General features: G+C 34.3%; 1 protein-coding gene across 1 annotated transcript in view; it reads right to left on the reverse strand.

Annotated features, from left to right (window-relative positions):
* Window positions 1–22,090, reverse strand: part of LOC135846233 (putative glutathione-specific gamma-glutamylcyclotransferase 2) — a 232,342-nt gene extending 210,252 nt beyond the window's left edge. Inside the window, exon 1 of the mRNA XM_065365210.1 lies at window positions 22,046–22,090. Coding sequence (XP_065221282.1) covers window positions 22,046–22,075 — 30 coding nt within the window. The 5' untranslated portion in view covers window positions 22,076–22,090. The remainder of the gene's footprint in view (window positions 1–22,045) is intronic.
* Window positions 22,091–25,577: the final 3,487 nt, after the last annotated feature.

A 25,577-nucleotide genomic window follows, 5' to 3' on the forward strand; every position in this document is an offset into this window, starting at 1 on the left:
AACAAAGTGAGAATTTTTGCAAAAAGAAAATTTTCAGTAAAAAGTTTTCTGACAATTTCTGTCGAAAAGTGAGATTTTTTAGATTTTTTTTTTGTAAAAAAACAAACATTTCATTTTCAAGCCATTTTTCAAAAAAGAAAAATTTTCTTCATTTTTCAAAAAAATGGAATTTTTAAACAGTTTTGGCAAAAAGCGAGTTTTTTTTAGAATTTTTTTTGTAAAAAAACAAGAAAAAATTTTTGCCATTTTTCAAAAAGATGAAATTTTTTGAACATTTTTAGCATAAAGAAAGACTTTGACAAATTATAGCATAAAAGGTCTTTTTGACAATTTTGGGAAAAAAGTGAGATTTTCCAGAATTTTTTCGTCACAAAACAAAGATTTCAAGCCATTTTGCAAAAAAGACAAAATTTTGTCATTTTTCAAAAAAAAGAAATTTTTGAACATTTTTGGCAAAAAGCAAGAGACTTTGACAAATTATAGCAAAAAAAGATCTTTTTGACAATTTTTGACAAGAAAAAGGTCTTTTTGACAATTTTGTGCAAAAAAGTAAGAGAGCAAGACTTTTGGATAACTTTTTAAAAAAGTGAACTTTCCGGAAACAGAATAAAAAGGTGAGATTACCTATTTATCATACGAGATAAAGCGGACTTTTTATAATTATTTTTGAAAAAAGGAAATTAATTTTTTGCAAAAACGAGAAAATTTTGACATTTTTGAAAAGTTTATCAATTTTATTTTGCTATAAAGCGAAGTTTTGTTAATTATTGGAACTCTTTTTTAAAAATGAAATTACATACTCAGCAATTTTGCTTTAAAGCGAGAGTTTTTGGCAATTTTAGCAAAAACCAGGACTTTTGGCATCTATTGGCAAACAACGATACTTTTTCGCAATTTTTATTTAAAAAGCCAGATTTTCGGACAGATGACAAATAGGAAAACTTTAGGCAATTTTAGCAAAAGGCAAGCATTTTTGACACATTCTAGCGAAAAAGCAAGACTTTCAAACAATTTTTTGTAATAAAATACGAAACTTCATGCAATTTTTGACAAAACGCAACATTACTGCCTATTTTTACAACACAGGAGACTTTTTGATATTTTTGGTACAAGGCGAGACTCAGAATTTTGGCACAAGGCAGAGCTTTGTAACCGCAACACGTTGAAAAAGCAATGTTATGTAGCCAGTTCAAAAATGAATTTTAAAAAAAGTGCAAACTTTCGAAAATCATGTTTTTGCTGATACTCGTATTCTAAACATGTGCCGAATGTAACGGGGGAGACCCCTCCCCTCCCGACAGAAAAATTCGGGCAAAAATTTAGAATTTTTTGGAAAAATTTGATATAAGCTGGAAAAAGTTGGACAATTTAGGAATAAATTGCGTAAGCAGGGAAAATTAAAGAATTACCAAAAACGACGAGTTTTTACTTTTGAATTATAAATTTTCAAAAGTTTTCGCCCTCTTTCCTTTTCCCTTCTCCAACCACAGTTGAAGAGTAGAAAAATTGACTTCTCGCATCAAAAATTATGTTATTTTACTCGAAATTTTCCAACAAAAAAATGTCTCTCCAAAGCATTCTACATATGTACGAGTATAAGTCAAAATTACCAGAAAGTCCAACTTCTGCTGAAATATCAAAAAATGACCCACTTTTCGGCCGAAAATAATCTCCAATTTTTGCCAAAATTGGTTGTTCTCGTCGAGCAAATTCGAAAATATTAATTTGTTCTTTTTTTTAAATTTGATTTTCTAAAAGCCTAAAAAAAACACACAAAAAAATGGCGAATTTTGGATTTCGGATTTTCAGTGCGGGTACCAACCTATAACGATAGAACAATTCAAATTTTCTGTCAAGTTATAAAAGAGTCGTTTTTGAAGATTTAAAATTATTCAATATTTTCGTTTTCAGCTCCTGCTTTCAAAATTTTTGTTCGAACCACATTTGACTAATTGGCATGAAAAATACGGTTGAAGGAAGAGGGGGGAAGAGGATACGGTCTGGGGTAAAACGTTGCGAAAATTTCTGCCCCCTCCCCCATCCAACCACGACAGATCACTTCGTCACGCCTCATAATTAATTCAAATGAAGAACGAGTGATTACCAATACAAACCTCAAAGCTGTGAAAAAATCAGTACTTTTTTCCCTTCAGTTCACACCACTCTTCACTCTCTTCACTTAGACTTCCCCATACGTAAAAAAAAACTGCACACCGATTATTTTGGCCCGATTCCAGAATAAGTACAGTAAAACCGACACGAGCTTTCCTCATTGCTTCGTTAATTTCGATAAAATCACCGATACACTGGTACGTTTGAGACCACATACTCGTATATTAGAACATTAACACTCCGACATGCAATTAATACACTCTCACACATACGAGTACATCTATGTACAAGTACAAATCTATCGTAACCTATGTGTGTACATTGTACGTACACTGCACAGTGCACATCTTACATTAGATAAGTACCTATACTTCTCCAGTACAAGCAATTTAATTACCGGATTAGCTGCAGACAGATGTACATTACATTACGTACATCTCTAAAATAAGAAAAAAAATAAAAAATAAAAAAACACGAACGCGAACGGCTGCATCGACAGTAGGTAGGTCCTCGATCGTCTCGCGCCTTTTCATTTCCGAGCAATAAATTCGATATAATTAGCGTATTTTAAAGATACTAAATCTCCGTAATAGGTGTAGGCAAATTATGTACACGAGTTACTGCGTGAGTTAGACGAGAGGGAAAAAATGGTAAAAAAAAACGACGTGGCAAAAAAAAATCCGATACTACTCGTAATTTCACTCATTTATAAGCCTCCTAATTCCAATCATCGAATTTAGCCAAATAGGACTACCTTACCTCATACATGACACATTTATAGAATACAGCTTTTGTAACCTATCCTACCAAATACTGCCTCGTATAATCGAATGAGAATCCGATGAACTTTAAATAAGGTAAATCGGATTTTCATCCTCTTTATCTTTCTCCCTACCTTTCAATGTTCATTGGCCAACTGGCGGTATAATTTAACCAAAAAGGGGTATTATTCGATAAATGTACGTACGTACATACTACATACAAATACGATAATTAAACTTAAAATGGGAACGTACTTTAGAGGTCTACGAGTATAAATCTAGGTACACACTACACACTACACAGTCACACATATCCATGTATTACCTACTTTTGGTACAGTTTACCTAAACGTGCAACTTTTGCAACTAATAATATTATGTACTCGTACGTTCGCATATGCCAGAGCAGACGACGACGACTTTAATACACATATACACGTAGTTCATTAGTGTAGTACATAAATATGTGCAATATAAACACATGTAACATCATTTTGATCATATCAACGATCACAGCGCGGTGCATAGAAAAAAAAAGTTTCTTTGACGACCGTCGACTTTGCTCATGCTCTTTAATCATGTAATCGTAGTACCCTACATAAACGATTAACCTTGTCATCTTCATCATCGTCATTCTTCTAATCTGCACCCTCCCTCATACGCGATCTGGGTCTATTCCACCACTATAAACAGATCAGATACAATAATTTTACATCCCTTGTTTTTTCCACGATTATTACCTCTAGAATAATCCATCGTAGTACACAAAGTATATACAAAGTATCACATGATAATTTCTGCTGAGTCGTGCTTGGCCACGATTTTTCGCGCATTAATCGTATTACAACGCGTCGGTGATTCGCGTTCGCTCGAATGAACGAACAATCCCTCCACTTCGTCGTCTCTCCCTTGTCACTCCTTCATTCAACTTCTATGTATGTACTATGTACGATACGTACATTGGTATAACGTTTACGTTAGCCTATTCTATCTTCTATTCGCTTAATAAATTCCCATAATGAGTAATAACCACGCGATGCAGTTGCAAGCGAAACATACTGTAGCAGACGAGTACGGCCATGCTGGTGTGAGGGGGGGGGAGTGCTACGTACGCGATTATATACTTAGTATAGGTAGGTAAAGGTATAGAGTTAATGAAATACCTTAAATAGGAAGGCAAACTATCGATTCATTCGCTTCTTGTACATATCATCATGGTATACCTTACCTATACCTACCTATATTGCATTACCTTGATAATGAATGACTCATTTGACTTGTATAACTTTTGAAATAATTAATTTAGACCTTTTTCGTGCTGCAACTTTCAATATGCAGCCTGCAGTAAAGTTCAAATACAACATTTATACCTAAATTTGTGGCCACATTATGGTAGGAGCAAGGAAGAAGAACATGCTGGATTTTGACGAAAATTGATGGAGAAGTTCTCGAGTGGGAGGCGTCTACTCATTAAAATTTTCTAGCTTCCTGGTTACACAAAGGGGTGAGCCAGGTACCCTCAAAGTAGGGTCAATTTTCAAAAAAAGTGGGTTTTCGCTACTTTTATGTAGATTGCGTTATTCAAGCAGATCTTTGATCACCCCCCCCCCCTCTCCATCGATCTGAAAAATGACTTATTTCTAACACGATTTTTCCTGATATTTTATCAGATTTTTAAACCTTGGAAAAAATTACCAATTTCCGACATGTTTGAGTTCCATTGAAGTAGCCTTTTTGACCTCAGGTCTGACTTTTAAGAATTTTGAAGAAATAATCAACTAAAATACGAGTACTAAAATGATATAAACTTTTCAAAATGATTTTCTGAAATTTTGTCTGACTTTTGAATAAAATTTGGGGATAGGTACAGTTCCTGTCAACTACATTTCATAATCAAGTTGGAAGCAAAAAACATCCACGATTTAAAACTCTCCTTCAGCCACATTTTTTTATTAATAAAAATCATTGTAACAGAAAGATTAACGGAAAAAGAGAATATCGAACAAACATCACAAATTAAGACCAACAGAACAACATTAATTAACAAATACAAAAATTATGCAAAGAACAATCGAATCGATTAAGGATTATAGTTACTTAATTAAAAATAGACCTTTAAAAATTCCATTTTGGAAAAAATAACGCTAGAGACGAGGAACTACGTGTCAGCGACACTATACTTTTAAGTGAAAAAAATTCATAATTTTTTAAAAAGGGAATCTTGAAGACCCCTGAGAATCAGCTCTTTCTACAATTACGAAGCTCTAAAAATTTTCAAGTGTAGTAAGTAGGTATCTCACTCAAAATATAATTTTTCATAAATTTTGGATATTTTTTTTCGATTCACATTAAATAGTTTTTTCTCCCAGTAAGTATTTATATTTAAAACTTGGATATTTCACAATGAAATGAGAAGAAATAACCAAAAATAACGGTACTTCTATTCCTAGTTCAAATACCTAAACAGGGTGTCTGCTAAATCCAAAAAACAAAATTTCGTACCTTTTTCATATGTATGTACTTTTATCGTATTTTTTCCTATGATATTTTTTTAATAGTTATACTTTGTAAGTTACTCGTACATCGGGGGGAGAGGGTGTATCATGTCATTTCGGCCACAAAAATCAAAATTTTAACGTGCTGAGCAGTGTGGTTTGGGTCGTCGAGAGCCAGAGGGTTTTTGAGAGGGGGAGGGGGTTTGACTGCAAATTTCTCAACAGAAATAGTGGATAAATACCCATTTTGCTAATTGATATCATATTCATAAGACTTACGAAAATTTTCACCTTCTGTTTTGAATTTGGGGACCCGAATGTAATTTTTTTCAAATTTTAAAGGAAGAAAAAAATTGGCCTGAGCAACAAAGCAAGGGCGAAAGTTTTTGAAAATTTGAACGAGACTGTGAAAGAAAAGAGGAAAGGCCCGAGCCAGGCGAAGGCAAAAACTTGAAAAACAATTTTTCTTAATGCAAGGAGTTCGTTTTTCGGTTTTTAAAATTTTAGAATTGAAAAATTTCTTATAGGATGTTAGGTAATTTTGATGAAAAAAAAAGTCAGAGAACAGGCCCTAGTGGAGGCGAAAATTATTTAAAAAATTGTACTTCGAGAAGTATGCGAGAATTATTTTTTTTCACTTCGAAACATTAAAAATTGAATACTTACCTACTTAGTTGATTTATTTTTTTTAAGAATTTCAATTTTTCAAAAGAAAAGAAACTATCCCAAGCGAAGCAAGGGCAAAAGCTTTAGAAAATTATAGTTCGTTTTTGACGTTCTTTCGTACTTTTTTGAGTCATTTTCAAATGTTGTACCTTTTTCGTGAATTCCCAGTTTTTTCAGCCTGTAGACACCCTGCTAAAATATAAGTAAGTAAGTATTTTTTTCAAAAATGAATTTTCAAAAAAAGAGAAAAATTTGACTAAAAATTTAAACTGAAAAGAAAAACGTTGGCAAAATAACGATGATTTTAAAAAATTGCAGCATTACTTCACTAGAAAAAAAAATGAAAAAAATTGAAAAAGCTGGATATTAACCCCCTCCCCTCCCCTCCCCCAATTCACCATCCCCTACAAAAAAAAAACTCAGAAAATTTTGGGAAAACTTGGCAAATTTTTCAAAAAATTAAAAATGAATATGAAAAAATTAAATTAATTACTCAACTCTAAAAAAAAAAAACAAAAAATTACTCCAAAAAATAGAAAAAAATCATTCTTGACAAAATATTAATAGGTAGGTTGGGTATTATTAGCAATTTTTCGTTTCTGATTTAAAAAAAAAAAAAAAAAAAAAGACAGAAAAAATGAACAACATTTGAAAAAGACGGGGAAAATATTTTAAAAACAAAATAAAATTGACTTTTTTTGTTCAAGTCTTAGATTTTATGTTGATTTCCATATTTGTTTTTTTATGGGTCATTATTATTGGTATGATTCGAACCAACTTGCACAATTTTTTTGCAAAATTGTACATAGCAACGGTCCATCAATTTTTCATCATTTTTAACAATTTTAGGGATAATATCACTTTTTAAACTCATTTTGAGTAGGTAGTTTGGTGAACATCTTGAGCAATATTTTTCAAAATTGCAACGATTTGAATAACTTTCAAGTAATTTGCAACAACTTTTACGCGAATTCGCCAAATTTTGTGGCAATTTTTTCGGTTATTTTTGTGCTTGTAATTTTAACGAGTATTTCGTCCAGAAGTACATAGCTTTATGGTATTTTGCACAAATTAGGCGATCTTATCATTATTTCAATTTCGTCAATGTTTTTGTAATTTTCGAAAATTTTTACACCATTTATCTATACGTTTCTGTCAAGTTTAGGTATTTATGAGCTCGTGAGAAAATAATCGAAATAATGAACTAAATACCTGAAGAGAATAATATTGTATCTACCAACGTAACATCGTCGTCGGTCATTAAATCTGGTCTTCTTCATCATCATCGTAATCGAAACGAACGAACGATCGACCGGGTGAAGCGGCCGAGGTGAAACAAATCATTTAATACAATTGCACTAGCTCGGCCGCCCACTGATTCTACTTTCAATCACAATAATATACTATAAGATAGTAACTTTTCAATAACCAATTGTTTACGGTCTGTCTATAGGACGGACGGAGGTATAGTGCGGCGGCGGCGTGGGTATTCGAGCAAGATGTGTCCAGATGAACTGTACCTCTACCTCTATACTATACTATGTACAAGTACATTGTAAATTAAACTTATAAGTACGGATATACGTAGTATTGGCAGCGTGTGTGTGTATGTAAGCCACGGTGTAATTAGTATATGTACGCGTACGTATACGTATATTATATGAGTCTAATCGAGAAGGTTTGACATCGTCGTAATTGAGTACAACCCCGCCACAATGGACAATGATTAAAGATTATTCTTAATGTACCATAATCGTGAATCGTTTGTGTATGGCTTTTTCATCTTTGTACGTTAACTTTTCTGTTCTGTCTCTCGATCGCTATAGGAGGACTATCAGCGAGACGCGCGTTCCGCATAAATAACTTAAATGTCATTCGATGAGTTTACATAAAATGAAACATATTCTGCCGACGCGACGCCCCCGCCGCGCCACTCTTGATCGCGTTTAAGCCATTTTAAATCACGCCAATTAGTCGATTTTTGATCGCACGATTGTACATACACACACAACGAATGCGAGATACTGCATCTTACGTATATGGAGATTGGAGAAGGCTTCTGTGCTGCAAGATTTTTGATAGGTGTACGTACTTAATGTATGTATGATTCTGTAGAGGGTACCGATGTTCATTATCGATCGTCTCTCGTTTATTGCTTGTTACCAGAATTGATCTATGGTACTGGAGCAAGCTGTAAGCTTTGAAGTACAGACAGTGAGAGAAAGTTCATCTTTGAGCTGCAAAAGTAAGCTAGATTCAAGTAAATTTCCTTCTTTTTTTTTTTTTGAAGATTTAAGAAAATTTGAAGAGTGTTTAAGAAATCTAGTTCAAGAATACTTGGTTTATCAAATTGTTCGCGAACACTCATATATATCTCACGATTTGTGAGGTTGTCCATAAGAAGACAGACAGACAGACAGACAGACAGACAGACAGACGGGTCAATGACCTCTAGATGCTAGACAGTCAGACAGACGATTCAATGACCTTGGAAGGCAACACAGACAAACGCAGGAGCCAGACAGGCGGGGCAATGACCTTAAAAGACGAGACAGGGGATCTTGAGAGGTCAGACTAACAGATCAATGACCTTAAGAGGCCAGACAGGCAGACACACGATTATGGAAATCCATACTCATGGGTCAATGACTCTGAGAAGCCAAACAAACGGGCAGACAACCTTGGGAAGCCAGACAGACTACCCTGAGAGGTTGGACAGATAGATTGGGGGAGGAGGCGTCAATCCCCACCATGCAGTGGGGAATTTATTGAACAAATACACAACTTACTTTCTTCCAGATGCTGTTTCACCCCTAAGGGGTATTGTCACTATAATGCACCAGTTGCTGTTTCTGTGACACAATATACCAGCTCCCTCCAACTATCTCAGTTTAGGGCACTCCTGACGCATGCTGGGAAGCTGCGTCAAATGGCCTTCTGGATGGAGTCTGTCCATCTCATGGGAGAGCATCCACACCCTCTTGTTCCCTCTACCTTGCCTTGAATGAATAGGGACTCCATCCCATCTGCCCTTGTGACATGCACAAAGTATTTGAGGATTTGGCTGAGTACCATCAACAACCTTTTCTGGACACCGGTTTCCCCCAGGACGGACGCATTAGTCCTTTTCTCCATCCATGGGATCTGAAGCATTCTCCTTCCTCCAACACATCTTGAGCGTATCAATTTTTCTTTTGTCTCCCTCGCTTACTGTCCAGGTTTCTGGCTCATAGAGAAAAACTGAGAAAACCAGAGCGTTTACAAGCCTTATCTTCAGAGTCTTGCTCACTGCTGCATCTGACCATATCTTCTTTAGGCGAGACATGGGCCTTTGTGTGATTTGTACTCTGCGTCTTATCTCTGCTTTACTGCCCCCTTTGTTATCAACAATGGATCCCAGGTACATATACAAATTGATTCACCACTTTGATTCCCCAATTTCCTGGATTTCAGGAGAGTTGTTCTCAGGCCAATTCACAATCATGCTCTTCGCCTTCGCTTTATTTATCAGCAAACCACATTTTGCACTAACCTCTTCCAGACATTTCAGAAAATTGGTCATATTTTCGACACTTGAGGCGATAAGGGTTGTGTCAACAGCGTAGAAAAGGTTTGATATTGGTATACCTCAGATCGATACTCCTCCCTGCCACTTGCCTGAGCCATTGTTATTCACACTTTCTGATATGATTAGCTGCAGTGTCTCGCGAATTATATATTCTCCATATAGATTAAACAGGAGTGGGGATAGAATGCAGCCCTGTCTTACTTCTCTCTCTGGGTGGAATTCCTCTGATGTTGTTTCTCTGTTAATCCGGACATTTGCCATGAGGCAGGGGTGGCAGTCTCAATCAATTTTGTTTGGGATCAGGATCACAAGTCAGGGATATGGTTTCTTAATATACAGTGGAACCTTGGTAACTCGAAATCCAAGGGGAATGGTCATGCATTCGGCTTATAGAGGTTTTCGAGATAATCAGTTTCAAGTTATGCAGGTAAGATTTTGAGAATAAGTTTGAGTTATAGAGGTTTTACGAAATGAATGAATCGAGAGATAAGTAAGTGCATAAAAACGATAGAAGTATGAATTGAAATATTCGAGTTTTAGAGGTAAACGCCAGACAACATATGACTTATAGAGGCTTTCTTACTATTTTCGGCAAAAGTTTAGCTTCGAGTTACAACTGCGATATGTCAGTGCATGAAAGATAGAATTAGGTATGAATTGAAATATTCGAGTTATAGAGGTAAACGCCCAACAAAGTACGACTTATAGAGGCTTTCTCGCTATTTTGGCAAAATTTTAGCTTCGAGTTACAACTGGTTTGTGTAGTTAATACTTAATTTCGACTTATCCAAGTAAAGTTATCATTGAGTGTTACAGTGATTTCAAGGGGAAGGGAGGTTGGTTTGGCTTATAGAGGTTTTCGAGTTAGAGAGTTTTGAGTTATCGAGGTTTCATTATACTTAAAGAATCAGGATCAAGGCTCGGAATTTGGGTTCAGGATTCAAAGGTTCAGCAGGGCTTGCAAACCGAAACCAAAACCTTTAAAAACCAAATAAAATAGCTCAAAACTGAAACCAAAATGGAAACCAGGAGCGTTATTTTCCCACAACTAAAGCCAAAACCGAAACTGGGAGTGTTATTTCTCAAATTCAAAACCAAAACTGAGAGCGTTACTGATTGAAAACTGAATTGGTTTTGGTTTTGGTTTTGGAATTTTTCAGGTAATTAACCTAATTAATACTGCATTTTTGGTAAAAATAAAGTAAAAACTGATGCTAAAGGTGAAAACTAAAAGTTGACAAATTTGGCACTGCCAAAGTTCCGCTTTCTAGTCACATACATAAAGTATTTGAAAAAGTGATCACTTTCTTCGCCTTATTTCCTCTAAAAAATGGAGAAAAAAGGAAAAAACCGAAACCAAAACCAAAACCAATTCCTTTGAAATCAAAATCTTTAACAAAACTGGAACGAGAAAGATGATATTTTAGAAAACCAAAACCAAAACAGTTACTTTTTCGAAAAACATAAAACTGAACCCAAAACCGAGAATGATATCTACATCCAGTTTTCAAGCCCTTCTTTTCAGGATCCAACAATGATTGGGAACATAAGGGATCATGTTCAATTTTTTTCCCTTCCTCTTTGTGATGAACTGATGATTTTGGTATAGATTTTACTGGAGACAGAAATCAAGACACTCAGAATGGAGAATGGATACAGAATCACACAGACAATTCATCATGAGAATTTCTTTGCCTTTGTGGGTCGTGTAATTCTGAACAAATCTGTATAACAATTACCAAATGTAACTAGTATATCTACCCTTAAAATATTTCTTTCCAAAACAATCACTCTGCGAAATTCCAGGGGTATTAGTTTAAAAGTGAGTTTTTGACTTATTTGCAAATCCCCCCCCCCAAAAAAACGTAAAAATCAATCATGTCAAGTCTAGTGCACTTTTTCTCGTGTTTTATTCTTCTCTCCTGCCGTAAAACGTACCTACCACCACCACCCCCCCCCTCCAACTGTAGATAACGAATACCAGATTTTTATAATTTTCACCATCGTTGTTGCACTTGCACCAGAGGAAAAACATAAACGAAGAGGGGGTGAAAGGGGAAGAATTTAAAAAAAGTGGGCAATATCTACCTATTGATCGTAGCCGGAAAATCAAAATAAGCTGATACAGCTTTTTCCGCACACTTACACCCTCTCCTCTGCGGCTGCTTTGCATCATTCAATACGGCCTATAATGTATTCCGAGTAAATACATTATTGTATATTTATTTCTTGCATTACGTACAGTACGTACACGTTGTATAGTATAGGTACGTATTTATATGCAATATATTATACAGAGAACCGAAAACCGGTGCAATTAAAAAAGAAAAAAAAAACCTCTCTCGTTCTATCTCTATCTCTCATTTCTCAAAAGTAGAACGACAGGCCTTCGTCAAAAAAAAAAAAAAAACTCGTATATTTACTCCGTCATTATTATATTACGCTCGCGTTCGTTAAAACACTCGAACCCAATTAACGTATGAATTGCGATATGGTACCTGCTATAAGTGCAGTACATTCTGATACTCTAGTGCCTTCTCAATTATATATTGTATAGGTACACTATATTCTAATAACTTTCGGAGCAAAGCAAATTGACGAGACGAAGGCGTCGCGACAAATGTTCCCATTTTACATAAATGGTAATTTTTCTTCATCGCTAATAAATTCGCACAACTTAGTTTTTCTTATCGCAAACGAATTTAATTTAACTCTTCCTCCTCCTCCTCCAGCATTTAGTCTGTGTGGTTTGGCTTCTGCTGCTGGAACAATATCTACATTACATACATAGTCGAGTAGAGAAGGTAAATTTACGATGAAGACTAAAAAAGCTAAACTCTAAGGCTGACTTGTCTAACGTACTATAACGTTCCGCATCGTTTATATTCCAATTCTATATACGAGTAGATTTCTCATTTTTCCCCTCAAAATTTATAATTATAATTTTCGTTTTATCCGGTGAATATTATTTTGGCTTAGTTTCAGCTGCGACAAAGTCTCAACCGACGTCGGCATCGTAAATGCGATGGAGTGTTTTTTATTTATGTAGATATTTATCATTATGAGAATAAATATACTACGACAAAGTTTAGAGAGAAATTAATTGTCGAGTGAAAAGGAAAGGGGGCGGGGGGTGCTAATCGACGTTTATTTTTATATTAATATCAATATTATACGTAATAAACGTAAGTTTATGTATAAAAACTACGAGCGATTTTCAAGGTGACGTCATTCGAGAGTTGAATGAAATGTGTGTGTGTGTGTGTGAGAGAGAGAGAGAGAGAGAGAGAGAGGGGGGGAGGGGGCAAGGAGGTAAAAGCAATCCATTTCGAAATGATTGCGATGTCATCGCGGTTATTATTAATGGAGCAACGTATGGAATAAGGATGATTATCTCGCGCCATCATTTTACGTACACGCATAAATAATATTGCTATACGTAGTATGTTATAGCAGCTTTAAGGAAGCTAGAAAGACTGTGATTTTTGTCATACCTAATAATATACGTACGCACTTTCTCGTATAGGTAATCGATACCTACACATTACATTATATAGGAGACACTTTAATCGCCAGATGTTTTTCGGGGAGGAAATTGTTGTAAAAGAGATGGTAATGAGCGAGAATAAAAAATTAATTTGCGAAAATTCCATCGCGATGAATTATGTATTTTTAAACGTATAGCATATTATTTATTTATGCACTAGCACTGCTCGAAATTCGCCAGGTTGCGTTAATTGGCGCTATGGAGTTTCTCGCGGTCGTCCGGAAGCAGAAACCCTAAATTGTACAATTAACGGTGTAACGTCATAAATTGCACCTGTCTGAGGTAAATGATTCGCTCTATGGGTGAATTTTTTCTAACGCCATGGGGGACTGCATTCGGGACGACGATGCATTATTTGGCGCTGATTTCGATTCTGAAAACTGTTTGGTGTGAAAATCAAAACTGCAAGCATTCTATATGAGAACAGGATTTTAACGCTCAGGGCTCATTGTATTTTTCAAAATTTCGAACCTCAAATCTTAGAGAGAACCAAGCAGAAAAATTGTTGAACGTGACAAAAAAAAATTAAAAACTAAAAAAATATGTTGGTAATACGTACTTAATGCAAAATTTAACATGAATCGTAACAAACATTTTTTCAGTCTACGTCTACATAAATATGATGCATATTAGAAGGGGGAGGAGGGAAAGTAAAATTCACCTACACATGAAACATTACCAAAATCTTCTAAAAATGAGTGTTTAACAACGATCAGAAAGTAACAAAAAACTGATTAAGTAATTTGTTATTACTTATTATGATGAATAACCTAAAAAATGAGCAAAAAGCTGCTGTAACTTCGATAAATGGCAAAGAAGCACAAAACATTACTATACATACAAATTGCCCTCCATCGATAGAAAATTGTAAAAATCATCGTAAAAGTTGTCAGAACTGACGAAAAATCCACTTGACTTATAAACGCGGAAATTTTGTGAAATATTGCACCAGTTGCACAAAATGTAAATAAATAACAAAAAAAAACTAGACAGCTAAGCAAAGCTTAGCTGCAAAGTGTGCGTAGCTAGCTGCCTTTTCTACAGCTATAAAACCGTTATTACATCTAGGTAGTGCATAAGTGAATCAACCATGTCACAGTAATGAGAATTTTTGAAACTCTCACTGCTTCAAAATAATAATTGTTTTTCAGAGTTTTCATATTTTCCAAATTACAATAGGTATTTCAGAATAATTTATAAGCTTGTATTGCTTCTAAATTAAGAAAATTCTAGTTGTTTTTCATAGTTTGCATTGTTTTAAAATTCAAATCAATTTCCCGAATTCCCCATCGCTACAATTTCATAAAGTTTTCAATAAATTTTCAGAATTTTGCATTGCTGCTGAGTTAGGAAATTTGCAATCAATTTGTAGAATTCACATTGCCTCTAAATAGTCAAATTTTGAATAATTTTTCAGAATTCTTATTGTCTTTAAATTAAAAAATTTCAAATTCAATTTTCAAGTTCTTATTGTCCACAAATTGTAAAACGTTTACTCAATTTTTAGAATTCACATTGCCTCCAATTTTTCAGAATTATCATCTTCTTCATAAATATTACAATACTTATTTCATATAATTTTCAAGTTCACATTATCTGCAACTTACAGAACTTTTAATCAATTTTTGGAATTCTCAGCGTCTCTAAATACAAATTTTCATATTATTTTTTTTAGAATTTCCATTGTCTTCAAATTTATAAATTTTCAAACCAATTTTCAGAACTTGCTTTTTATTCTAAATTAAGAATTAAATCTTATAAAATATGTTAAGAATTTGAATTGCCTCTAAATTACACAAAAAAATATGGGTAATTTTTACAAAAAAATTTAACTAAATACTGGTATTTAGCACAATTAAGTACCAGATCCCATTCAATAATTTTTACTGTAATCGTATAGTAAAAATTATCATTTTAATAAATTTTGCTGTAGGTACCAATAGTAAAAATCATTTTGTTTTAATAATTTTTACTAAAATCATGATAATAAAAATTACATGTTTCAATTGCACAAAAATTAGTTTAATTACTCATTTTGAAGTAATTTTTAAATTATAAGTAAAAAGTTAAAACTTATTCATATCAAGGTAATTCTTACTATACTTATGGCTATAGGTAGACAAAAAATTAATGAAATGAATTTTTAGTTAGCAAATGATATCATAATTCATAACTGAATTTCAGCATTATTTTTGCCCCATTATCATGTACTACATATAGGTAACTCCAAAGCATTTACCTATCCAATTTTCCTACGAAAAATCTGTCACCTACCTACTTACCTCACGGGGATTCGAACCTGGGTCCCTAAATTTCCTATTCCTACCTACATGCCCTAACCACTCAGCCACAAACTCACTACGAAGGTTAGGGCATTAAAATAATATATTTGTTTGGTAAACGCCCCACCAAACCACTCCCACTTGGAATTTACAGCTAACAGATGGGGGGTGTAACAGGGTACAATGAAACACAGCTGGTGATGGAATAGACTGGGGGTATAGCAGGGTACAATGAGCGGCAGGTGTTCTACAAGGTAGTCCCCTTTTCCCTTTTTTAGGATTTAATGCATTAAAATAATGAACTAAAATTGCAATTACTCAGCAATTACCCATCCGAATTGAATGAAAATAAATCTATACCTTCCGCCTTAATGATTCTCAAATGGTGTCCAATAGGTACAAAAAACGGCTGGATAGCTTAAGAGAACATTCATTGCAATTGAAATTTCAATTTCTCAAAGCGAAACCAATAGTGTGCTACGCACACTAAAAATGATTAAAAATGAAGAGCAAATCACTGAAAGTTCTACAAAATCTATAAAATTGCCCTATTTTGCGTAGAAAAGCTTGGGACACTTCACAAAAAATGGACGAAAATTTGAGAAACGTTTTGGAAAATTTGCGAGTTGAGAAAAATTTGTTTTAGAAAATTGTAAAATCAAGACGTAAACGTAGAATATTCAAAAAATGAACACTGAAAAGATTGTCTAAACTCATCAGAAAAATATCTAACAAAACTTCAAAATGAAAACATGGAGCTTTGGGCACGACATTTTTCAAACAATTTACGACTAATTCATGTTTTTTGGGGAGGAGGGGAGGGGTCAATATTTTACACGTCAATTTGTTGGTTTTTCTATATCTGTGGACTTTCTGAAATTTCTGCGGAGAGAGGGAGGAATTGTCAAAAATACCTTACCATCTCAATTAGGTATCTATTCATTGGCGAGGTATTCTGCAAAGGGGAAAAGAGGAGGGGGATGGAAATTTCACACCTGAATTTTGTACTTCTCCAGTGTAAAGGGGGAGAGAGGTTACCATCTGAATTTTTCGTTTTTAAAATTAAATTTTTCCACTTATTTTGAGCATTTTAATTATAATCAACTTTTTCAACGTAATTATTCTAAAGAAATTACTTTAAAAAGCGACGCAATGGTATGAAATTTAAGGAAAATTTTTACATACTTCATAATATCAAAAGAAATGCTGTTTTTTCAAAAAAAAAATCATTCTTGTACTTCAAAAATGATTTACAACTACAACAGAGGAAAGAAGAGTAAAGGGATGTGTTTCTGCCCAAGTTCAAACGAGGAGAAAAATTGAACATTTTTGTATTTTTCCATCTGCTGAAGAATAATATTTCAACACAACATTTTTTCATCAGTAAATAGGAAACACAACGAAATTTTTTCGAAATTCAGTAAAAAAGGAAAATGAATTGAAAATTTTAGATCTGATTGAAATAAAAGCAGAACATTCCGGTGAAAAAGCAAGGATAAAATCAGGACAAAGCAGGACTGTTGGACAACCTGTATCACGAATCCAGCAAAAAAAATAATCAAAAATAAAGGGAAAAAAACATTCAAAAACCGTACAAAAAATGACCAAAAAAATTGTAAAAAAAAAAAACGCACAAAATTAAAACGACCCATTGCTTTAATTATCGAAAAAATAACAAACATCAAAACGACGTACTCGAGCAAAGTGAGAGAATTTTTTTTTTAAATTACAGTCGAAACCAAAATAAGTAAAATTATTTTTTTGGTCGAGGAAGTTGAATTAAAAATTCAATTCTATATACATGTACTTACTCCAAGTTCCTCTGGATCAAATTTCAAAATTTCGGTTTCCCGAAAATGACAACTTTGGAAAATTGAATAGATATTTATTGGCATTCGAATTGAAACTTTTCCAACTACTTTCGCTTCAAAAGGCTCATCAATTGTAAATTAATTTACCAAAATGGAAAAAAATACGACCGACCTCTTACATGCAGAATATGTATTGGTACGATTTCGATATCGATACCTCAAAGTCAAAACAACAAGCAAACTGAATCAAGTTCCGATCTGATCAACCGAGTCCCCAAAACAGGGCGTATTCGGTGATGAGGCGTTTTTAAAGCGATCATCCTCAAATTCCAAGTTCTTATTTAGAAAATTCGTAAATTGGTTAAGATGAAAATACATACATACATTGTCAAAAAATAATGAACATCAATAAAACTTTTCAAATGAGTAATCACAAAGATGAGCTCCAGGGGGAGGGGGGGCAAAATTTGGGAATTTTTTTGATAAATTGGATGAGTTCCGAGTAGAAAAAGTTGGAAATCTTGGAAATAGCTGGGCAGAATTTGTGTGTACCTAAATTTGAAAAATCAAAGAATCACCAAAAACCATGAAGTCGACTGCACAGGTAAATTTCAAGTCGTTTTGGAGTCTCCAGTGATTTTTTGAAAATTACTTGGAGCCTCCAGTAGATTTTTGAAACTCGAAATTCCCACAAAATTTCATCAAATGGAGTTGGAAAGCGGAAATCAATTCTACAAACTAATTTCAAATCGTTTTGGAGCCTCCAGTACATTTTTGAAACTTATTTCATCAAATGGGGTTAGCAAATACAATAATATGAAGTCGACTGCATGGTGGTTTCAAGTGGTTTTGAGGCTTCCAGCTACTTCTTGGAAATTTCTATTCTCCTGAAAACGCCATGAAACGTTTCAAAAAGGTCACTGGAGGCTCCAAAATTACTTGAACCCACCTGAAGTCGTCTTCAGAGGGTGTTAAAATTGGAGTGTATAGTTCATTTCAGCTTTCCATCTCCATTTTGATGAAATTTTGGGGAAATTTCAAATTTCAAAAATTTACTGGAGGCTCCAGTAATTTTCAAAAAATTGCTGGAGGCTCTAAAACGACTTGAAATTTACCTGCAGTCGACCTCACATCATATTGAAAACAGTTTGCAGAATTAATTTCGGCTTTGTTTCCAACTCCATTGATGAAATTTTGTGAGAATTTCGAGTTTCAAAAATCTGCTGGAGGCTTCAGAACTGCTCAAAATGGTTTGGAACAGTTTCCAATCGATTTGGCAGGTCGAAAATAGGGCATATTCCAAATTTCAGCTTTCTAGGTTAATTTGGTAAGATTTTGATTTTTTTCTCACATTTTTGCCAAAATTTGATTTTTGAAAATTCACCAAAAATCGAAAAAGGCACTTTAGCACTTGAAATTTTGACAGATGATGAATTTTTGCCTGCTCTTTCGATCTACCTTTGTACCTACGGTGTAAATCAAAATAGCCGCCATTTTATAAGAAGGGCCACTTGTTTTTTGAGGACAAGGGCTAGAAATGTTCCTCAGGACTCCCCCTTTAAGAAAAAAGTTGTTCCGGAGGATCGGCAGGGAGTGCAAGTGATCTTTATGCGGGCCCTCCGACTAATACAACAATGAGCATTTTGTCGTCTTTTGAATGATAGCGTTTAGGACTTGTCCCCCCCCCCCCCTCCCAACTCCGGAAAAAATTGGCGCGTATGAAAAAATTCCAGAAGTCTCAAATTTTGTTGCAAAAATTGTAAAAGTCTCACTTTTTTGCCAAAATTATCAAAACGCTCTGCCTTCTGCTAAAATTCTCCAAATCTTGCTTTTTGCCAATTATTTCCAAACAATCTTGCTTTTTGCCAAAAATTGACAAAAAATTCTCGCTTTTTATCAAATTATAATAAGAAACTCGTTTTTCCCTAAAAATGCCAAAAAGTCTCATTTTTGTGCTGAAAATCGTTTCAAAATTTTCACCTTTTCTCCCAAAAATTGCTATTAATTTTTTTCACTCGAGCAAATAATATTCATTCTGCTCCGCAATTTTCCAAGAATTTTCAAGAATAGAAAAATAAAATAGAGAAATTTTGGAAACATAACCAGATAACCACATTAGTGGAAAAATTCAAATTTTTCGCATAAAATAATTATTTTTGAAAATTTAAAACTATTCAATATTTTTGTTTTTAACTCTCCTATCAAAATTTGTTCGAACTAGAATGGAAGGGGGGAGGGGTGATCTGAGGTGAAAAGTTGAGAAAACCTGGCGAAAAGAGTTGATAACATTTCAGTCTCATGCTCCCGTGACACATCACTTCGTCACGCCTCTGGCACTTCACTTTCTTTTCGGTGACGTCACATCAACATCTCAATCAAACTATTCAAAAGTTCTGGAGAAAATACAATAGGTCCTACAATAAAATTCCAATACTTTAATATCAACATTACGAGTAATCTCTTCAAAACTGAATGATCAGAAAATCCTTACAACGTTACATCTCCCTTCGATCCAGCACTCTGGCATCAAACTCAGTTCAGACCAAAACAGCCATTGGAGGGACAAGATAGCAAAAGGTTTCCGAACAGATAACCATCGCAAAGATACCAAATACGGATACCTGTATACAGATCGCAGAGGATACACGAGCAGAGCACGTTCACGTTTGAACCCAAGACTAACGTGCATCATTGTTCGATATCTGGAACCAGATTAATTTGTCAAGAGTACAGAACAGATCATACGTGCTAATTGATCGATTACATAGTATAATTAGAAAATCGGACATAGTTGAAAATTTTCGATAATTAATGGGCATAGAACATACATGTATCTATGTGTATGTAGAGAATAACGCGATACAACGAGTCAACCAGCAAGATACATGGTTCCTCAGCGTCCTTATAGCATCGGTATCGGTGAAGGAAGAGGGGGAATAGGAAAATCTCGAGCTCGTCGTGTATTTTGTTTAATTAAAAAAAGAGCTTTATGAAAAAAAAAAAAAAAAAAAAAAAAAAAACACGTAAAGAACGAATATGAGAAAATACCTATAGTACAAGAGCTCATCGAGATGACTAACCGATAAGTGTAGGTACACTACCTAAACGTAAGTATATTATTTTCGAGATTTCGAAAGTATGTATACAACATACCTATATACTTCGAGTGCGAGTTTCTGATTAATTTTTTTCCAGCTCGCGGGGTAAGTAACGCTAAGAGGCGTATATGAAATTCTTTAACCGAAGGCTATGCTGCTGCTTCATCACCAGCACCATCATCATCATCAGATCAGCTCAGCCACACACACACGTGGGAGTATCGGTCCAGTCGTACGTATATATATTAGATAATATACGTTTGTGTGAATCGTGGTCCGTGGATCCCATATAGTCGCTCGGGATCCTCTTAAAAGAGTCGACGAGTGCGCCGCGACGAGAGTATAGGTATAAGGTATAATATCTCTACCCATAATATACCCATATAACGCATAAACTTGAGCCAGATGATATTCCGATCACGTTCCGAGTAAACATTCAAGTTGAGAAAAAGCAGCGCGCCATAAATCAAATTATGATGCATAAACTAGAGAAGAGAACTCGAAATGATACCAACTACAGCGAGAAAGAGACAGAGAAAAAGATCATGAACGCGGAGCAGAGCGAGCGAGACTTGGGAACTACCAAAGAGTCTGTTGAGGATGGGCGAGGTGAGGGCGGCGGCGGTGGCGGTGGCAGCCAATATCTGTGCAATAATGTAATGCGAGCGTATTACAAGCAATAAGGTGATCTATGTTCGCTGTTGGGATGATAATAAACCAACCGAGGATATAATTGCCCGACTGTGGCGTATAGTTTAGAATGACGAACGTTGTAACGTTTGATTTGATTGATTTACCATCATATCGTATAGGTATCTGTACTGCAGGTGAACGTGAAGTTGAAGTAAATCCACATCGACTCGGTATCCTTCTGCGTTCGGTTTAGAGACTTTAGCGCGGTAATTAACAATCGTCTGTATATGATTGGTCGATGTTAGAATGTCTTAATCGATTTATTGGAGTACGTCGCTCGTCCATGTGTACTGCTGACCAACATCCCGCAGATCCAGTCTACACGTCTATTAATCCATCCCTGCGTTGATGCTGCTGTCATTATTTATCTACAACTTCGGTTTACGATATGATGAGATTCTGTACATATGAACGAAGACCGCCGCAAAGAAGAAATCCCGCGTGGACGCCACACGTTATAAGTTGCGGGTTATATTCGACCATATGAGTACTATACTCGCGTATCAATCCTCTTTAACACGTCTACAGGCGCCAATTCCGAGTACATTGTGGAAAGCCCCTTGGAGTCTAGTTTGATTCGAACGTTCCATCGGTAGGTATTATTATAATATAACCGCACTCATCGCCACGTGTATTATACAAATAAGCTATTAGCGAGATATAATTTCTTCCTACGAATGTATCTCTCTGACTCTGACGTGAAGAGTGAAGCCGTAGGCAGAGAGCTTCGGTGGTGGCAGAAGCAGCAAAGCGAACGTATTTGATCGTGTCGATGAGAGATTACTATGCCACCTGTGCTCGTATACTTCGTACTACTGACCCTGTGGCCTATTCGATCCATTAAGCTAACACGATAAACTTCCGATTCCGAATTCGATTCCATAATTCTAACTAGATCGAAGTTAAACATACCTGGAATCATTTAAAACACCAACAATCATTCATAATACTGATATCGTAGACAGATAAAGTACATATGTACCTATACATCAATTCGACAATTACTAAGTACCTGAACGTTGATATTATTTACACAATCCATTCGAGTGGTTGACTTGAAAATTTCATGAATGAAACATAGACTAGGCGACGACCGACGAAAAGCAATAAACAATCACACCGAATGAATAAACCCTAGAAAGATAAACACAGATGTTACATCAACGTCGTCGTATAGCGATAAATAAAATCAATACAATACCTATACAATACCAATACATTAACACAAAACACATACAGAACAATAATTTTGATTCTGCTAATCAATTAACTCTTCGTATTACTTAATATTTTAAACTATACCTTTCGCTCGATTTATAACGATGAAGGCGAGAAAAAAATGCAAACGATGATACTATCCATGAGTCGAATATTCTTCGTGACTAGACGTAAAAACGTGTTTTTATGTTAATTCGAGTCGGCGATGTTTTGATAACGAAACAATTATAACTCTACGTTGATTTTTCCAGCACCCGATGAGCATTCTGCAAAAAAGAATTTGACCGGAATTTAATTTTAATTTAGAAGAGGACATTCACTTGATAAATTAATAACATTGTTTTACAAAACACAGATAAATTTTATGATGAAAACACAATTCATTCATGAAACACTGAACTTGAAAGCAACCACATCAGGATTTCATTCTTCGCCTTCGAGCCTTCTTCTGCATTGATTGAGCAATTGTTTGAAATATCAAAGTCAAGCTTCGATCAAATTCGCAATAACGATCGATCGATTAATTAATTATAAATCTTCTTCGACCACGATGAAGATTTCAAGGTTCAGAAACGTGATTTATACTGTATTTTCATTCAACTATACTTACAAACGTTCAAGAACACTGATTTCCCAATCAACTTCAGAAGTGCAGAGGTTCGGTACTTCGGTTCGGATAAATTCTTGAAATAAAAGAGACGATTTACACGAATAATTACCTAATGGACTGAGATGTTCTAAAAGTACTAGAAAATTGTAAAAAATTAGCAATGGAAAAGAATTTTCCGCGAAAAAGAACGATTTCCGAAAGAAACGCCAAAAACACCGGACGCGAAAACCACCATTTTGATTGAGGTTTTGAATTCAGGTTCGTTCACATTCAACAGGAGCTGATGACGTCACAAGGTCTTTTGCACGCAAGGTCGGGTAATGTTGATAGGTTCGCGGGGGTGTGACGTCACGAACCAAAACAATCATAAACTTAACTTTAGGGGAGGGGGTTTACATAGCATAGTGTAGTCCTAGTCATGTACAGGGTGCCCAGAAATATCGAGCACCCCTAAAAAAAAGTTTTCTACTAAAATGCTTCGGTTGGTCACAGTGAATGATAATAATGATAGCACATGATAATGGTTGTTGGACTGGAGAGATAACATTCCACCAATCAATTAATCATATGCATCTATTTCACGTTGCCAACCTATTTTTTTAATGAAAAACTTTCTTTGGGGTTCACGATATTTCTGGGCACCCTGTATGAATATTTCATCCAGTATATTTTATTCAAAAACTAATTTTGAATATTAATATGTCAGATTTAGGGAATGTTATGTTCTCAAGTTCAATGATCAACAAAGGCAAAACCTTTTAAATTTCAGCAAAAACTAACAATTTTTAGAAATCATTAGCACAAAAATTACATTTCTTCAAATCGTTTTTATAAATTTTTATTTCTTTAAAAAATGAGACTTTTTGTTGCAATTTTTTATGTACAGTAAGTAGCAACAAAACTTTTGAATTTTTTGTACCTTTTGGCGATTTTAGGTGATAAACAATTTGCTAAAATAAAAAAGCAGCAATTTTTTAATGTTTTTGCGAAAAATAATAATTTTTTACAATTTTTGGCCAAAGGCCAGACATGACAATTTCATTTAAAAATAGGATTTTTTGAGAAAGTTGACTTTTTGTTTGGATTTTTCAATTAAAAGAATGACACTTTTTGTGATTTTTTGAAAAGAAAGGAGAAATTTTCAAAAATGTTGAGCAAAAATCAAGACTAAATTTTAGCAAAAAACGTTTTTTTCAATTTAAAGGAGTTGGGAGAAGAGGGTGGAGGTTATTGGGGGAAAAAAGTTAAATTTTTGGCAAAAAAATAAACCTTGGATAATTTTTTATCAAAACTACGTTTACAATATTCGCGAAATCGAAAAAAAATGAGAAGACAATTTTGCCAAAAAATACTGGTAATTAACCGAAAATTGAAAAAGTCATTAAAATAAAGAAAAAAAGATTAAAAAATACAATTTTTTGAAAAAATTGACCTTTTTTTTGATTTTTTAAGTGAAAGAATGACACTTTTTGTGATTTTTTGAAAAAACAGGAGAAATTTTCAAAAATGTTGAGCAAATAAAATCAAGACTAAAAATTTTAGCAAAAATCGGTTTTTCCCTCTAAAGAAGTGGAGAGGAGGGGGGGAGGGGTGAAGGTTATTGGCAAAAAATGTTGAATTTTTGCCAAGAAGTAAAGCTTGGATAATTTTCGAAAAAAAGGGAAAATCTTTAGTACTTAATTGCGAGAAATTTTTTTAAAAGCAAAATTTTTACAATTTCAGCTAAAATCATCATTACATTTTTTAAAGCAATTTCTTAAAAAACTGAAACTTTTTTGTATTTGTTAGGTAAGTAAGAAATGGCACTTTTTTTTGTAAGTTTTGGCGCCAGGTTTTGAATAGTTTTTGGAACAATGTAAAACTTTGTTAATTCCTGACAGAAAAGCGACAACTTTTGAATAATTTTTGACCAAAAAAAAATTAGCATTCGAAAGAAAACTTTTTAAAAACCAAGATTTAAGAATTTCAGCCAGTCAGCAATTTTTGCAATTTTTGCAATTTTTTCAAAAACTGGGATTCTAGGGAAATGAACGACACTTCTTTCTAATTATCATCGAGTTCAGGCGATATCAAAAAACGATTTTTGAAAAGAAAAATGAAAGCCTTTAGCAATTCCGAAGAATTTTTTCTAAAAGTCAAAATTGAACAATTTCAGCCAAAATCAGCATTTTTTGGCAATTTTTGGCAAAAATCAAGATTTTAGGGCAATTTTTGTAAAAAGTGAAACTTCTTGGAATTTTTACAAAAAACCGAAAATTTTTCACAATTTTTATCAAAAGATTAAACTTTTTGAAAATTTTAGCAAAAAGCTGGATTTTTTGGCATTTTTTGTCAAAAATGCAAGGATTTTGGATAATTTTTGAAAAAAACGTGAAAATATTTACCAATTGCAAGAATTTTTTCAAATGCCAAAATTTGACAACTTCAGCTAAAAATCAACATGTTTCGGCCATTTTAGACAAAATTAGCAATTTTTGACAATTTTATGGCGAATATCATGATTTTAGGACAATTTTTACGAACAGTAAAATTTTTTGGAATTTCTGCAAAAACCGAGTATTTTTCACTGTTTTTGTCAAAATGACAATACTTTTCACAATTTTAGCAAAAAGCTAGACTTTTTGGCAATTTCTGGCAAAACTCAAGGACTTTGAATAATTTTTGAAAAAAAGTGAAAATATTTAGCAATTGCCAGATTTTTTTTCAAATGCCAAAA

Source organism: Planococcus citri, chromosome 5, assembly GCF_950023065.1.
Source record: "Planococcus citri chromosome 5, ihPlaCitr1.1, whole genome shotgun sequence".
Lineage (NCBI taxonomy): Eukaryota > Metazoa > Arthropoda > Insecta > Hemiptera > Pseudococcidae > Planococcus > Planococcus citri.